A 15,880-nucleotide genomic window follows, 5' to 3' on the forward strand; every position below is an offset into this window, starting at 1 on the left:
ATACAAGAATTCCCCTAACATAAAGCAGACTGTCTTCAACTCAATATTAAGAAAACAACTGTTTAGAAGATAGTTTTTTGGCCATCTAGAAGTATGTCACTTATATTCACATTAATTCCATGAGATACTTAAGAGAAGTGAAGTGCTTTACAAATAAATTGATTTTCCTATGACATTTGTACAGCACTTTTAGAGCTGAAAAACTCAAGGTGCTTAATACTCTTCTTTTGAAATTAGCTTATAGATAAGTGTAATAATAGTGTTTTGAACTGAGGTGCCATTTTACACATATCAATTGCGCTAATAACAATCATTGGATTACAAATTGATCAAAAATATGAATGAATTGAATTTAAAGTATTCAAACTCAATTAACCCTTTTGCCTTGAAATTATGCACTGATATTTGAGCAGCGGTGCTAACTGAAGCATTTAAAATGCTTTCCTGATATTTACTTAGCAAAGGAGTTAATCCATTTAGTTTTAACGGTTTAATAGCCCTGCTAAAAATAAAAGAAAGAATTTCTGATAAATAATTTAAGTATAGATATGCTACTGTGAAATCTCATGAAATAATGATAAGGCCCCTCATTTCAAAGTGTTAGATTAATAGCAAATTTAGATATCATTAAAGAAATTTCCATATAGAAAAGGTTTTAACAATCTCTAACTCATTTTATGGTACATATTACTAAAAAAGAATCAACTATTTTCATTTGCATAGTATGTCTCACAGTGAAATATTTTAACATGTTCCATGTGAGTGATTTGTCAGTAAAGTGACTGTTATGAAGCAATCTATGTGGATGCTGTGTGTGGGAATGCGAATCAAAGAATTGACTCTCCACACCAAAGCCCTTTATGCTTGGATGTGCACGTTAAACTGATTAAAAGCAGTAAGCGTTCCATTCACCTATATGGAGGGAAAAGTAAAAGCCTGGTGGGGTGTGGCAAACATAGGTGTTAGTGGGAGGATGTACTGCCAACAGAAAATTGTAAACCAGCTTCAACAATTCCAGATCTGGTGGTGAACCAAGTACTTCCTCAATGATCTTCACAAACGATCTACAGACTTCCCGAGGGATAGATGTCAAATGTTCATCTCGGTGCTCCTGAGAAAGCAAATTGAAGAAACAAAACATAGGTAAGTTGCATAACATTATGAAAAATAAAACCTTTTGTGTGGTCCAAAGAAAAATGATATTTACCCGAAATAGAATCTTTCCTGTACCTAATTTGGGTAGTGACTTTTGTGTCTTCTTTTCCATCCAAGACCTCAGTACTGACATCCTACATAAATTTCAGCTTGTTTAAAATGTTAATATGTGTTATTAGGGGTAAAGTGTTTATTATTATAGGACATATTGACAACAGAGTAAATATCTGGGTATCCTCGTTTATAAGTCACTGAAAGCTAACGTATGGGTGCAGCAATCAACCTGGAAGGCAAATGGTGTTGGTGGGAGGGAGTGTTCCAGAGTCAGGAGACATCATCTCAGAATAAAAGGCAAGCCATTTAATACGGAGGTGAGATAAATTTTTTTCATACCAAGTATAGGAGATCTTTTGAATTCTTTACCATGCATGGACTTTGGAAGCTTAGTCAATGAGCAAATTCAAGAGAGATCATGATAGATTTTAGGAAACTGATGACATCAAAGCTGGGCTGGCTGCAGTTGGGCCACCAATTTTGTAAAATATTCAGAGGCAGCTATGGCTATTTGCAAGGCCCACCTTGGTGCTATGGAACTTTAACTCAGTTATAACAACAACAGAAAAGCCCTCCTTACCCCTCACATTCCTTTACTGCCCATATGCCATTAATGCCTCCCAAACAGTGCTCACAACCCCTTATGTTTCTACATGCCAAGATATATATCATTAACAACCTACAGGCTCATGCCAGGCCACGACATTCCCATTTATCCACTATAAAATGTATAGGAACGATGGTCATTATAGTGGCAGTAAGATCACCAATATCTTTCCATGATACTGAAATAAACTTCATTTCTACTACAAGTTAAGAAAATATTATTTACACTTAACATTTCAATAGCTGCACTTGAAACCTTAACCATAAGTAAATAAACATTGGCTATCTGATCTCTACAGTACTTCATTTTTGCAATGCTGTCTATCAAGAGCGAGCTCAGGTGTTTCAAAAGAATATTGATTTCTGGTCTTTCAGGCAAGAATCTTTTTAAAGCTTTTCTCCCCCCACATCCAACCCCACCATTGGGCTTCATTGTTTCTATATAGTATATAGTGGATGAATGTGAAAGGAAATGCCATATCCCCTTGCATGTTGGTGGCAGGGGTGAAAATTGGGCGATTACGAGTTGTTTAAGGAATGGGGGTTACCTCGGAATGGAGGACCAAGAGGGTCCTTAGGGGAGATGTGGGACCGCATGAGAAGGACATTTAAACTCACCTTTCAAAACGTTTCCCATATAAACGATGGCTCATGATTCTGTTGAGGTGGAGCAAACAATGACAAGTCATGAACTAAGACTCTTTAAAAAGCTAGTTCAACTCAATAAAAATTGAGAAAGAGTGCTAGCTGTGGGCATGTAACCCAAATTAGCTTGGACATTAAAAGGTACTCCTGAAAATGGGAAATCCTGGGAATGAAGTCAGGAATTTTGGAATTGGGACCTGCCCATCATTTTTAAAGGCTCCTTAATTCAGTGAAAATCCAAGTCTATATTTCTGAAGATGCATCAGCACCATTGTAAGGTATAAACTTTATGTGACAGAGTTTGGATTGTCTAGTTTCTGAAGAGAAACTTGTGCTTTGGTAATTGCCTGTAGATGGAACATGTACTGTATTATGTTAAACTAATAGCTGTCCTTTTTCTTAAGGCCAGATGATCAAACTGGTAACCGCTTCAACATCAGCATTTTTGAGGCATCTTAGAAACTACATATTTACAATAAAATTACTATGTTCTGACTTTTAGCAAACTTCTGTAGACAAGAATTTCTTGAACATGGGAATAAAGGTGTTAAAGTTCCACAAGTTTTCAAGTCCAGCTCTGCTAGTTCACTTGGAAATACTGAACTTCTAGGTGAAAGAGGGAAAGGATAGAATGCTACATCAGCTGCAGCCAAGTTGAAAGACTTAATTACCATAAAACCCTCAGTATCACAGCATACTTAATATAATAAAAATGCAGTTTTATTATCTCTCTTCAGTTTAAGTTAATTATACTTGAACCTTGTGACAAACGAACTGAGAGATCCTATTAATTATTTAACAAGAGGTTCTTGTACTCTGTCATACAAAGGATATCCCATGCTGCTTTTTGCTTCACTTTCTCCCAGTTTACTGACTTCAGCTAGGTAAGGAATTCTAACCCTGGATTACAAAAGCTAAATATGCCAGGCTCCCATTCATAATTACTATCTAATGACTCATGTTAGTTGATCATCAGGTGAATATCAGGAGAAGACATTATGCTTTCCAGAATTAAAGACCTGTTAACTCTTATTGTTCACTTGGATAAAGCACCAAAAGGTACCAGCACTTTATAAATGTACCCTAGCAGAGTCCTGCATCAAGAGAGTAGGATGACATTGGGAGGGTAGAGAAGTGGAAATTTAGATAAATACAGTTCATACCTGAAGAACTTGACATGTCAAAAGGAAGCGATAAACCACTTGTGCTTTTAGAAGCTGCTTGACATTGAACATCTGCTTTGGATGATGGACTCTAATGAGCACTTCAAGAGCTGCCATCAGCATTTCCCAGACACCATTCTATTTACAAAACAAAAATACATAATATTGGCAGCTACCCTGGTGCAATAAGAAAACTTGCATTCCAGGTTCAGTGACATCAATGACAGTGTATGCACAGATGGCCCCCACGACATCCATCACAGCCGTTAAGCAGACCTGAGGTTGCTTCTCTTTGCAATGGCTGAGGATAAGGATGGAGGTGGAGTTGGGGAAGGTGACGAGGAGGTTGATAGGAAGGCGGACGAGGACGAGAGAGAGTCGGCAGTTGAGGTGGTTAAGGAGGCTGAGGCTGACAAAGAGGAATTTTCCTCCCTGGTTGTCTCTCATCGGTGACACACCATTGTCGCACTCACCCAGCTTTCCCCAGCTGCTGCACCGCCTGAGGTGGGAACCTTTCAAGAACCAGAGGGGCCCAACCTAAATGCTGCTACATGCTTTGAACCTGAATGAAGCGATGGTGAGGGACAGCAGGAGCAGCCCCAGTTATCTGCCTCACTTACGGTCACAACCTGACTACTCACCAAAATGAAAAATTTTACCCTCCCTCAGGATCACTGATCTATAGAACCAAGTGACACCTAATGTACACAACAACCCAACCAAAGCATTCAAAACAAAACTTTCGTTTAAATGAGAGCAAATCAGTAAAGGTGTGTTGTGAGAATTTTTCTTAAAAATACTGCATCAGGAACTGGATAACCGCATGTTATACAGAATGAGCAACCAATCTCAATTTTGTCCATTAAAGTTCTTAAGTGGACTTTCCTCCACTTGTTGACAGTATCATTTCACAATTGTTGTTCTTTCAAATTAGGGAGTCCTCTGTCCAATTCAGTACTTAATAGTGATAGAAACAAATAAAAATCCGAACAGCAGGAGGGATAAAAACCTGCGCTTTAGACCAGATCTTCCAATCCAATAACAATTCAGACAGCAGTTTCACGTCCTGGATCACAGCAATTGATTCTGTATCAATTTCGAATTGCCCTGTGGACTCGTTTAATTTAAGAATTGGAGCACTGCAGCATCCATCAAGTAAAGCCTGAAATACAGTTTTAAAAGCATAAAGTCAGCAATTCGATATACATCTGTCTGTATATGACCACAACTAGCAGCATATAAAATTAAACATTCCCTACACAAGACAGCAGAGCAAGTTTAAAAATATAGATGTTATGAAACATTTTAAGGGCCATATGCTAAAACAGATGACCACTGTTTCCTTTATTCTCAAAATGGACATATAAAACTTCCATCAAGCACTTACAGGAGAAAGGAATGGCATCATGGGATTAGTAATACATTAAAATCACCTAGGCATTTTTTAGTGGTCAAAGTAATTTCAGAACATACTTGGTTCCAGGAGAGTCCTGTCTCCATAGTATGAGCATTGCAGATGCTGGTTGCTGCCTGTACAAAGCTTTGGGAAGGTAAATTGCCTTGCTTCGCAATGAATTTGTCATGTTTTTTTCAACTGCCTCTTGATTGCTGTGTTTAAAATTTACATTTCACATCTCCCTCCCTCTGTGCATCAAGCATGCCTTGTCAACTTAGTTATTCTCAAACTCTTCCCCTTGTTCTATCTTTCCGCATTTCAATTAAATAACACAGAACTTAATTTGTTTCTATTATGACCTATGTCTTATAATAGTATTAAAATGGCAATCAATCAGTATATCTTGGGTCAAAAATGAATCTTTAGGGCAAGGGAGGGAGAGAGGGGGGAAAGCAAAGGGGCAAGGTGGGGAGAAGGCAAGGAAGCTGCCAAAGAACTTCAACAGTCTGGGAGAATCAGCAAAGAAGTGGCAGATAGAATACAATGTGGGAAAGTGTGAGATGATGCACCTTGGTAGAAAGAACAGAATCATAGATAACTTTCTACATAAGGAAAGGCTTTGGAAATCTGAAGCACAAAGTGACTTGAGAGTCTTTGTTTAGGACTTTAAGGTTAATGTGCAGCTTCAGTTGGCAATTAGAAACAGAAATATAATGTTATCATTCATTTCAGGAGGGTAGAATGCAAGAGCGCAGATGTATTGCTGAGGTTGTAAAAGGCTCCAGTCAGACCACATTTAGAATACTGCGAGCAGTTTGAGTCCTGCATTTAAGGAAGGGTGTGCTGGCCTTATAGGGGATCCAGAGGTGGTTTACAAGAATGATCTCAAGAATGAAGGGCTTAACACATAAGGAGTGGTTGAGAACTTTGGATCTGTACTCAATGGAGTTCAGAAGTTTGGGGTGTGTGGGGATCCTAATTGAAAGTTACACATTGCGAGAGGCCTGAATAGAGGTGGTTGTGGAAATGATGTTTCCACTCGGAGGACAGACCAGGAGCAAAAAGGCACAAGCCTTAGAGTGAAGGGATGACCTATTAGAACTGAGATAAAGAGGAATTTCTGTAGCCAGAGGGTGATAATCTGTGGAACTCATCACCACAGAGGGTCATGGAGGCCAAGTCATTGTATATTTAAGACAGAGATAAAGAGATTCTTGATTAGTTAAGGATATCAAGGGGTACAGCAGAAGGTAAAGCAGGATAACAGGGCTGAGGAACATATTAGCTGCAAATGCATAGCAGAGCAGACTCGAAGGACCAAATGGCCACTTCCGCTCCTTTATTTATGGTGTTATTAGTCGAAAAGGCACTATGGTTGGCAGACATGGTGGGCCAGAGGGCCAATTTCTGCGCTGTACTGTTCAATGGGGAGAGTTGGGGAGAAGAGCGAGCAAATAGGGGAAGCGGGGGGGGGGGGGGGGGGGGGGGGGGGGGGGGGGTGGAAGTTTGGGACAAAGAGAGAGAGACACACACAGACAGACAGAGAGAGAGAATGACAGCAAATGAAGTTGGGGATCATCAGCAAGATGGGAGGAGAGCACAAGTGGGGGTGATACATCAGGGGCTAGAGGGAGGGACAGAGAGAGAGAATCAAAGCATGTACAAACCAGAAACTATTAGCCGTGGGTGACTTTAACTTTCACATAGATTGGGAAAATCAAATTGGCAAAGGCAGCCAGATAGAGAAAGAATTCATACAGACTGTTCAGGACAGTTTCCTGGAAAATGTTGTGAACCCAATCTCTCAATTTTGGATTTGGTAATATGCAACGATGCAGGTTTAATACAGAACATCAGACTAAAAGATTACCCAAGGAAACAGAGACCACACATTCAGTTTGAGTGTGAGAAACTGGTGTCAGAAATGTAAATAAGAGATGAAGACACAGTTGGCAGGAATGGATGGAAAAAAAGAGATTAGCAAAAAAAAAGGAACAATGGCAAACATTTTAAAAAGTCCATGATTTTCAATAAAAATATATCCAACTGAATAAGGAGGAATCTATGAAGGAGATCAACCAAGCAGATTAACTAAGAAAGTTAAGGATAATAATACTAAGAAAAAAAAAATGCAACATGGAAAAAATTAGCAGAAGAGCATTAGTGCAGTATTAAAATTGACCAGAAGATTACCAATAAAAAAAAGGATAAAATTAATTCAGTGTTTAAAAAATGTAACAACTTTCCTAAATACATAAAAAAAGGAAATGAGAGGTCAAAGTGAACAAAGGGCCCTCAGAAAATGAGATTGAGAAGTAATTAATGGGGAACCAGGTAAGAGCAGAGAGTTGAATAACTACTTTGCATCAACCTTCAGGGGAGATGTGAATCCTAGGATAATTAAAGGAATTAAAGGAAGTAGCTACAGAGATAGTGACTGTACTGGTAGTAAACTTTCAACACCTTTAGATTTTGGAAACATCCTTGAGGATTGAAAAACTGTCAATGTAACATTTTTAATCAAAAAGGAAAGGAAACATAAAACCAGTAATAATAGGCCAATTGGCTTTACATCTATCACTGGTAAAAATAGCTGATTACGGAGGTAAGAAGCAGGTTAGATAAAAGGGGTAGTAATGATGTAATAGATTTGTATTTTCAAAAGGCATTTAATAAGGTATCACACATGAGGCTGGTTAAGAACGGATACTAGTTGTGGCTAGTATATTAGCAGAGATACAGGATTAGCTAACCAGTAGAGAGAGTTGGAAAGGTTGTCAGGAAAGCAACACGACCTAGGTGTCAGAACTGAAGGTATTACAGGTCAGGAATTCTTTATCTGAAAACTTTGGGGCCAACTGGTTTGGACAAAGGATATTTTCAGTTTTTGGATTCATAATAATCAGGTCCAGGTCCTTTGGGGAAAAAACCCTTCACTTTTAGGCCATTTTGGACCAAGCAATATTTTCTTCCCAGAAAACAGCATATTGACATTCCTGAAGGGCTTTTGCCCGAAACGTCGATTTTCCTACTCCTCAGATGCTACCTGACCTGCTGTGCTTTCCAGCACCACTTTAATCTTGACTCCAATCTCCAGCATCTGCAGTACCCACTCTTGCCATGTTGACAGGTCTGTCTGGGCAAAATTCTGAAAAGATCTTAGAATTTTGGATCTTCAGTTTTTGGATGTATGTATAATGGACTTCTGACCTGTATCATCAAATTTGGGAATGTTGTAAAAATAGGTGGGAAGTCAAGTAATAAGGATGACACAAATAATCTATAAAGGGATACACACAGGTTGGTGGTTGAAAACTTCACAGATGGAATATAAATGTGTGAAAATGAGAAGTTGTGCACTTTGACAGGCAAAATAGAAGTCTGCAGAATAATAGTAAATAATGAAACACTGCAGAACCCTGCAACAGAGTGATTTGGAGGTCTTTGTGCATGAATCTCAACAACCTAGTATTTGAACAGGTATCAGGGAAGATAAATAGACTGTTGGCTTGTATTTCACAGGGAGTGGAGTTTAAAAATAAGGAGAGTTGGGGAGAGGTAGGAAGACGAGTTCTTTGTAAAACTGTACAAAGCACACCTGGAATACTGCGAACAATTTTGGCCATCTTATCTAAAGAAAGACATGATGACATTGAAGGCTGGAAAGAGATAGGCAGACAAGAGAGATAAAGCAGAGAGACTGATCAACACACGATAAGTAGTGTACTCAGTCATATTCACTTCTCACAAGTAGTACAGAACGTTGATTTAATTATCAATAATTCTGACTTGATTGAGAAATTCTGCTCAATTGTGATTAGTTGTAAACAATTTCTGGAAGGAAGAATAGCCAAATGGTCCACATTAAGAGGCCATGGATTTATGGTTGTTTTCTGGGCTCACGCCAATGTAAATTTAAGCTAACAAAATGTGAAAAGGCTTTCAGATACAATGCCCGCTTTTCAACAACACAGCGTGTTTTAAAATAATTTAGTTTTCTAACTATTAATTTTGAATAGCTGTTTCAAGGTTTATGTTGCTTTCTCTTTGCTATACTCAGAAGCCACAGTTTTAACACAGCAGCTTTTTGTGGCATCAAACATTATTGTTATAGTTAAGAGGATATTACTAGGTTTTGGAGATTACTTTGATGCATCAGTTGGGACATTTGGCATGATATACAATGATGAGGAGAGACATTACATACTTCAAGCAGATGCATAAATTCCTGTACTCATGCCATATTATCTTGGTAGAAATCTACAAAGTTAGCAAGCTGAAAGAGACAAGCTGTCATTCATGGGAAGTGACTGAAATTTTGAAGGAAGAAATCAGGAGATAGTAGGAAGAAAATCAGTAACATGACAACCATTTTTAAATACATCAGTTAGGATTGGGTATATACAGTATAGTCAATATAAGACTGATTGTGTGTTGTTCATGTTTAGCAAGCCAATTCAAGTTCAGGACATCTCTGATGACACACAGGAGGCAGCGACTTGCAAGAGTTAATAAGCAACGATTCTTCGTGATTCGGCACATGAAGACCAAAAACGGAAAGATAACTTTGGTAAAGGAAGAGCAAAAGAGGCGTGCAAAGTCAATCAGAAACCCGAGTAAATGAACCAGAAATCACTTTATATTATTCTTTCCTACTCCACACAACAAACTTAAAATCTCTACACATTGTGAAAACATGCTTGTATTTGGAATGGGTCTTGAAACTAATCAGGTTTACCTTTAGATTTGCTCTCTCAATGCAGCCTATAATTGCAACTGACTTAGATCTTAAAGGTAAAATGAACTGCAAAATCCTTCAAGGGAACACATGCAAGTTAATGGACTGAGCCTTCATAATAACATAGGCAAAATGTGCATCATTACCAGACTTCGCATGAAATTCAGCAACATTTTAATGAAACAAATGATTAACTAATCACAGGGAAGAGACTAGATATAGAAAATATTACTCACCTTTAAGATATGGAAACCTACAACACATTTCATTTTTATGAGTACTTGGTGAATCATAGCATAGCCATGACAGCTCTCCATTTCTTGGACTCTTTGCTGGTTAAACTTGGTCAAAGTAAGTACAATTTTCAATGCTAGAGCTTGGGTCCTTTCACAGTTACTAATCTCTACAGACTGGAGAAGAAGAAAGTAATTAATCTTCCAAATAGAAAAAAAGACAATTATTGATCTGAATGCATACAATATTTAATTGGCAAAAGTAAAAGTCAATACTTTTCTGTCCTCAAGTAACAAAATCTTAATCAGTCAGATGGGCTCAATATTTAGTTTTTGAGACACTAGTTGTGCTGAATTCTGGTATCAAAGTGCCATGCAAAATGGATGCATGTGTAGAGTCACATACATACAACAAGCTTGCTTGCAATGACAAGTAAGGCTCAAATAGCCTTCTGAAAATTGTCAAAGTTTGGTCTGTGCCTCATCCCAAAGGTCCCCCGTGTCTGGGCTTGAACTAGATCCAGCTCCCAGTGGGTGAAATCAGTGTATGACACAGAAACACGAAAAGTAACAGGACTAGGCCATTTCATCCTTCAAGCCTGTTCTGCCATTCAATATGGACATGGCTGATCATCCAACTCAGCACTCTGTTCCCATTTTCTCCCCATATCCTTTGACCCCTTTATGACTAAGGATTATATCTAACCTTGCCAGATCCATTACCTGAATCCAATCTAGAATCATTTACACCCCGTGGCAAATGGGAAAAAGTCAGCTTAATGTGGTACTTGGTGTGGTATAACTGAAAATTAAAGCACATAAAAGTGGAATGAAATTTCTGTGCTGCACCTTTTGCATTGTTTCCTTTAACCCAAATATCACATGATACTTGAACAGATGCAGACAGCTTGTTCATACGTAAGCATGCCACAAATTTATAGCTACCAAATTAATCTGCAAGAACGCAAATATATATGGGTCTTTCCAATCAAATACTTAATAAATATGCACATTAAGTGTCAAAAAAGAGAGATCACTATCCATCTGATAGCCAGTTTCATCATTGCTCATGCAACACCTGCCCACATTTTTCACTGACACCTTATAACAGCTTTACACGTCTTGCTTGTGCACAGAACAAACCTGAACATTGCAAGCTCCCAACTTTCCATCCTCAGATCAAAACATCAGAGAATGGGATGGACTGTCACAGGCTCACTGGACAAAATCGTCCCTGTCTGCTGCAAAATGTTACAAATTTGTGTTGTTCCACTTGTCCAACTGAACCAAACTCTTTTCTGACCCACTGGTAGAGAGGACAGCATTCAAAAGTTGAAACCCTGGGTTTCCCTTGCGAGCGTCAAGGTGCTCAATCAAACATCTCTGGAGCAGGTGGAACTTGAACTTGTACCTGAGTGCCCTAGCTCAGAGGTAAGGACACAACCATTGCATCAAAAGAGCCCTATGAGCCAAAGTTTTTTTTTATATCCAGAAGTGCTATCACACAAAACTGGATGGCTTTTTCCACCACCAAATCACCCATGGCAATTTTCGCCTATTAACTACCACCACTGAAACATCCTTGTTTCCCACTGTTCAATTTACATACAGAGCATCAGTCTTCTACTTTGTAGATACTTTTAATAAACCTGCTGAAGAGGACTTGAACCTGGACCTTCAGACCTCAAGGTAGAACACTGTCACTACATCACAATAGCCCCCGAGCCACATTGTTTGTTTTATTCCTTTTTAATGCTAAACCAAATTGCAAACTATTTTTTTCAAACCTTTTCAGAGATGTGATTACACAACTTTGTATCAGATGAGACTACAACCCGGGCCTCCCAGTCCACATATAGGGATGCTACCATTGTGCCACAAGAGGGCCCCACGAAAAACCAAAATGTATTTCTGTTTTTTTGAATATATTTTTCTAATCTAACTGTACAGAGACGTTATTACATACCTCTAGAGTAGGTGGAACTTGAAGTTGAGTCCCAGTCCAAGGGTAGGGACATTACCACTGCACCCAAGAGGGCTACCCTACTTTTCTAATCAGCCTTTTTAACAATGTTATTACACATCTTTGGTGCGGGTGGGACATGAACACAGGTCTATTGGTCCAAGGTACGGACAATACCACTACTTCCCAAAAAGGCCTTCATCCGAGCCAAATGTAACTCTTAATTTTTGCAGTGATTTCATCTGAAACCAATTAACTATCTACTAATCAGGAGCTGGCTCATTTCAAAAATGGGTAATGTTTGGATCATTGCGCTGCTAAGGTGTTCATGAGAAGCGTCTATTGCTAAGTAACTCAAAAATGACTATCTCTTACCCTGGCAAAGAGAAAGATGAACACACCAATTCCTCCAATTTTATGCAGGACACGCTGAAGGTCTTGATGCTCCAAAGGCTGCAAGTTCTTTAGCTGCTGAGGTTTCATTACATTGCTTTGGATATTCTTCAAGCTAAATGGCCTTTGTGATGAGATAGTTCGCGTTTGGCCCTTGAGTCGAATAACTGGCTCGTAGATTGTATATTGAGCAGGACATCTTGGATTGTAAACAACAGAAAGACTATCCTACAAAATAAAAAGGAAACAAACTCTTGTTTAAAACCCATTAACATTGATTTTATGAATGGCAGTAACAATGATAGTTCACACATTGTACATTGATTTACATGTATCAACCAATTCTGATACTGGAAGGGGTTAAAATTGAAAAGATAATGATGCAGGATAAACTGTTTGTAGTTACAATTCATAAGACACCAGGACCAGATGAGTTGCATCCAAGGATGGTAAGGGAAACGAGTGTGGGAATTCCAGCGTCACAGAGTATAACTTGATCACATGGAAGAGAAAAAGGACTGGAGAATTGCAAACACTAGCACATTATTTTAGAAAAAAGGGTTTACAGATAAATCCTACACTTATAAATCCTTTAACCTCAGTGATGGGGAATCCAAGATACAATAATTTGGGTCAAAACTAAAAACCACATGGACAGAAACAGGTGTTAAGGGACATTAATGTTTAACCGCAACACGGTGGCTCAGTGGTTAGCACTCTGCCTCACAGCACCAGGGTCCCACATTCGATTCCAGCCTCAGGCGACTGTCTGTGTGGAGTTTGCACATTCTCCCAGTGTCTGGGTGCTCTGGTTTCCTCCTACAGTCCAAAGATGTGGAGGTTAGGTGAATTGGCCGTGATAAATTGTCCAGAGTGCTAGGTGCGTTAGTCAGAGGGAAATGGGTCTGGGTGGGTTACTCTTCGGAGGGTTGGTGTGGACTAGTTGGGCCGCAGGGCCTGTTTCTGCACTGTAGGGAATCTAATCTAACCAGAATCTTTTGAACAAATGATAGAGAAAGCCAATGAGGGTTAACTCCAAAAGGCATTTGATACAGTACCACGACAGGTATTTGAGCAAACTTCTGTTCACAGAATAAAAGGGGCAGTACCAATATGGATATGCAATTTTTATTTATTATTTTTGATTTGGAGCTGTGAACGGAGTATTCTCAAAGTAGGAGCTTGATTTAAAACAAAGAACAGAACAAACAAACTGATATCTATGAGGTCAGGCGTGGAAGTTAATTGCACGTTGATTCATGTTCAAAGAATGCTCTGGACAGTTCAGTCCCTGAGATACACTGTGCTCAAACAGATGACAGATGTTTGGATATTAATTGGATACTCACAGGGAAACAGGTGTCCACTAGTTGAGCAAAAAGAAGCCAACAGTTGAACTCTTATTGAACTGTGGAAGAAGGATTGTAGCTACCAAAAGGTGGGAAGGAGACTTGATCGCTCTCTAGTTTTTATATACAATTATCCTCCCATTTTCAGCTTTTTGAAAGTTTGGACAATAGAATCTCAGATATAAGTACTAAGTTAATATTCCTTGGTTCTGGATTAGTGGTGCTGGAAGAGCACAGCAGTTCAGGCAGCATCCAAGTAGCTTTGAAATCGACGTTTCGGGCAAAAGCCCTTCATTCCTGATGAAGGGCTTTTGCCCGAAACACTGATTTCGAAGCTATTTGGATGTTGCCTGAACTGCTGTGCTCTTCCAGCACCACTAATCCAGAATCTGATTTCCAGCATCTGCAGTCATTGTTTTTACCTCTCTAATATTCCTTGGTGCCTACTCAAAGCTATATGCATTGACCAATATCTTCAGAAACCAAGCAAGATAGAATTCCATTTGCTTGCAATATTATGAATTGTGACCACTGCTTAAATGAACTAGCCAATTACATTTCCTTCAATCTATCCCTTAACTGAAAAACAATGAAGGGGTGAGAATCAATGAAGATTGGGTTTAGATCAAAGAGAAAATTAGATTGCCTAGTTGTTAACTTTGCTCTGTGGAAGTTACAATATTAATAATAAATTACTAATCATTTTGTTTAAGTTATATACATGGTGTCTAGTATCAGTTATTCACAAAGTCTGGTTAGGAACCATTGGGATCAATTTGAAGGTCATTGAATGTTTTAATTTTATTGTGTTGTAAATATAGGGGGAGGAGGAGGCTTTCTGTCTTTCAGTTGTTATGGACCAGCACAGCAGGTCAGGCAGCATCAGAGGAGCAGGAGAATCGATGTTTCAGGCATATGCCCTTCATCAGAAATCCCAAAATGTCAATTTTCCTGCTTCTCAGATGCTGCCTGACCTGCTGTGCTTTTCCAACAGCACACTCTCGACTCTGATCTCCAGCATCTGCAGTCCGCACTTTCTCCTTGTCACGGACCAAGCCAGACCTCCTCAAAACATTTCAAGAAAATAGCCCAGACTCTAACTTTGCTCGACATTTTAAGCAGCTGTAACGCAGATATTCCAGGAGGGATGCAGCTGGTCAAAGCACAGTTTTAAAAACTGGAATTTATTACAAGATTATGGAATGAAACACAAACAAAAAGAGAACAGAATACTGAATAACTTAACCTATCTGAAAACCCAACAGATCGTCTCAACTTAATGATACTGTTCCAATATTTGCAGCAATGCCCATAAACACCCCTTGGCACAAAAGATAAAATCAATCACAGGGTTTTTCAGGAGAGATATCAGAGAGAGAATACCAGCATGGACCTGCTTCTTTGGGTCCAGCAGCTTTCCAAACGGCCAGACTGCTTTCAGAGAAAAACTAGATCAAACCAAACCAGAGAAAAGCTGAGCTGAGAGAACTGGCCACTCCCCCTTCGTTGTACAAGTTCTATTAAACTTGTAAGCTTTTTTCCTGAGGCAATGTCTGTTAGTTATAATCAAATTGGCCCCAAACCCTTCGACTTAGACTTTTCAGAGTCTGTTTATTACGACCTCTCTGAGAAAAAGAACCAAAGGACAACATAACCTTGTGAAAGGAAGAACATTGTCACATCACCCCACTTAAAAAAATCATCAATATTCAAAGATGGCTTCATTTAAAAATTCCTTAATCTTAAACTGTTGGTACTCTACACCACACACATACAATACATTAACAATAAACATACAAACGTGCATTACTATATTGTTTCACTCCTGCCACCGAACGCCTCTGTTCCTCAATGAAGACTTGACAACGCATTGGCAATCACATTTTCTTGTCATGCCACATGCACAATTTACAAATTGAATGGCTGTAACAAGCTCCATCTAAACAATCTGGCATTTTTGTCCTTAAATTTCTCCACAAACTTCAATGGGTTATGGTCAGTGTATATGATTGTCTCAGATACTTTACTGGTAACAAATGCTGAAATGTTGTAACACCACCAGCAAGCTCAAAGTGTCCTTCTCAACTGTTGAATATTTCTGATGAATGTACAGTTTCCTGGAGAAATACCCATTAGGTCTTTTTGCCTTCTCGTCGTCATCTTCTAAGAGCATAGAACCGATACC

At 38.9% G+C, this 15,880-nt stretch overlaps 1 protein-coding gene across 3 annotated transcripts in view; it reads right to left on the reverse strand.

Moving 5' to 3' along the window:
• The window catches only part of lyst (lysosomal trafficking regulator), a 369,211-nt gene that overhangs the window by 111,493 nt on the left and 241,838 nt on the right, over positions 1-15,880 (reverse strand). For all 3 annotated transcript variants that reach the window (XM_072559529.1, XM_072559520.1, XM_072559538.1), the window contains 5 exons: positions 12,329-12,574; positions 9,994-10,167; positions 4,633-4,785; positions 3,624-3,761; positions 913-1,111 (listed from right to left, as the gene is read on the reverse strand). In XM_072559529.1, the coding sequence (XP_072415630.1) occupies positions 913-1,111; positions 3,624-3,761; positions 4,633-4,785; positions 9,994-10,167; positions 12,329-12,574 (910 nt within the window). The remainder of the gene's footprint in view (positions 1-912; positions 1,112-3,623; positions 3,762-4,632; positions 4,786-9,993; positions 10,168-12,328; positions 12,575-15,880) is intronic.

The sequence above is a fragment of the Chiloscyllium punctatum genome, chromosome 3, assembly GCF_047496795.1.
Source record: "Chiloscyllium punctatum isolate Juve2018m chromosome 3, sChiPun1.3, whole genome shotgun sequence".
Taxonomy (NCBI): Eukaryota; Metazoa; Chordata; class Chondrichthyes; order Orectolobiformes; family Hemiscylliidae; genus Chiloscyllium; species Chiloscyllium punctatum.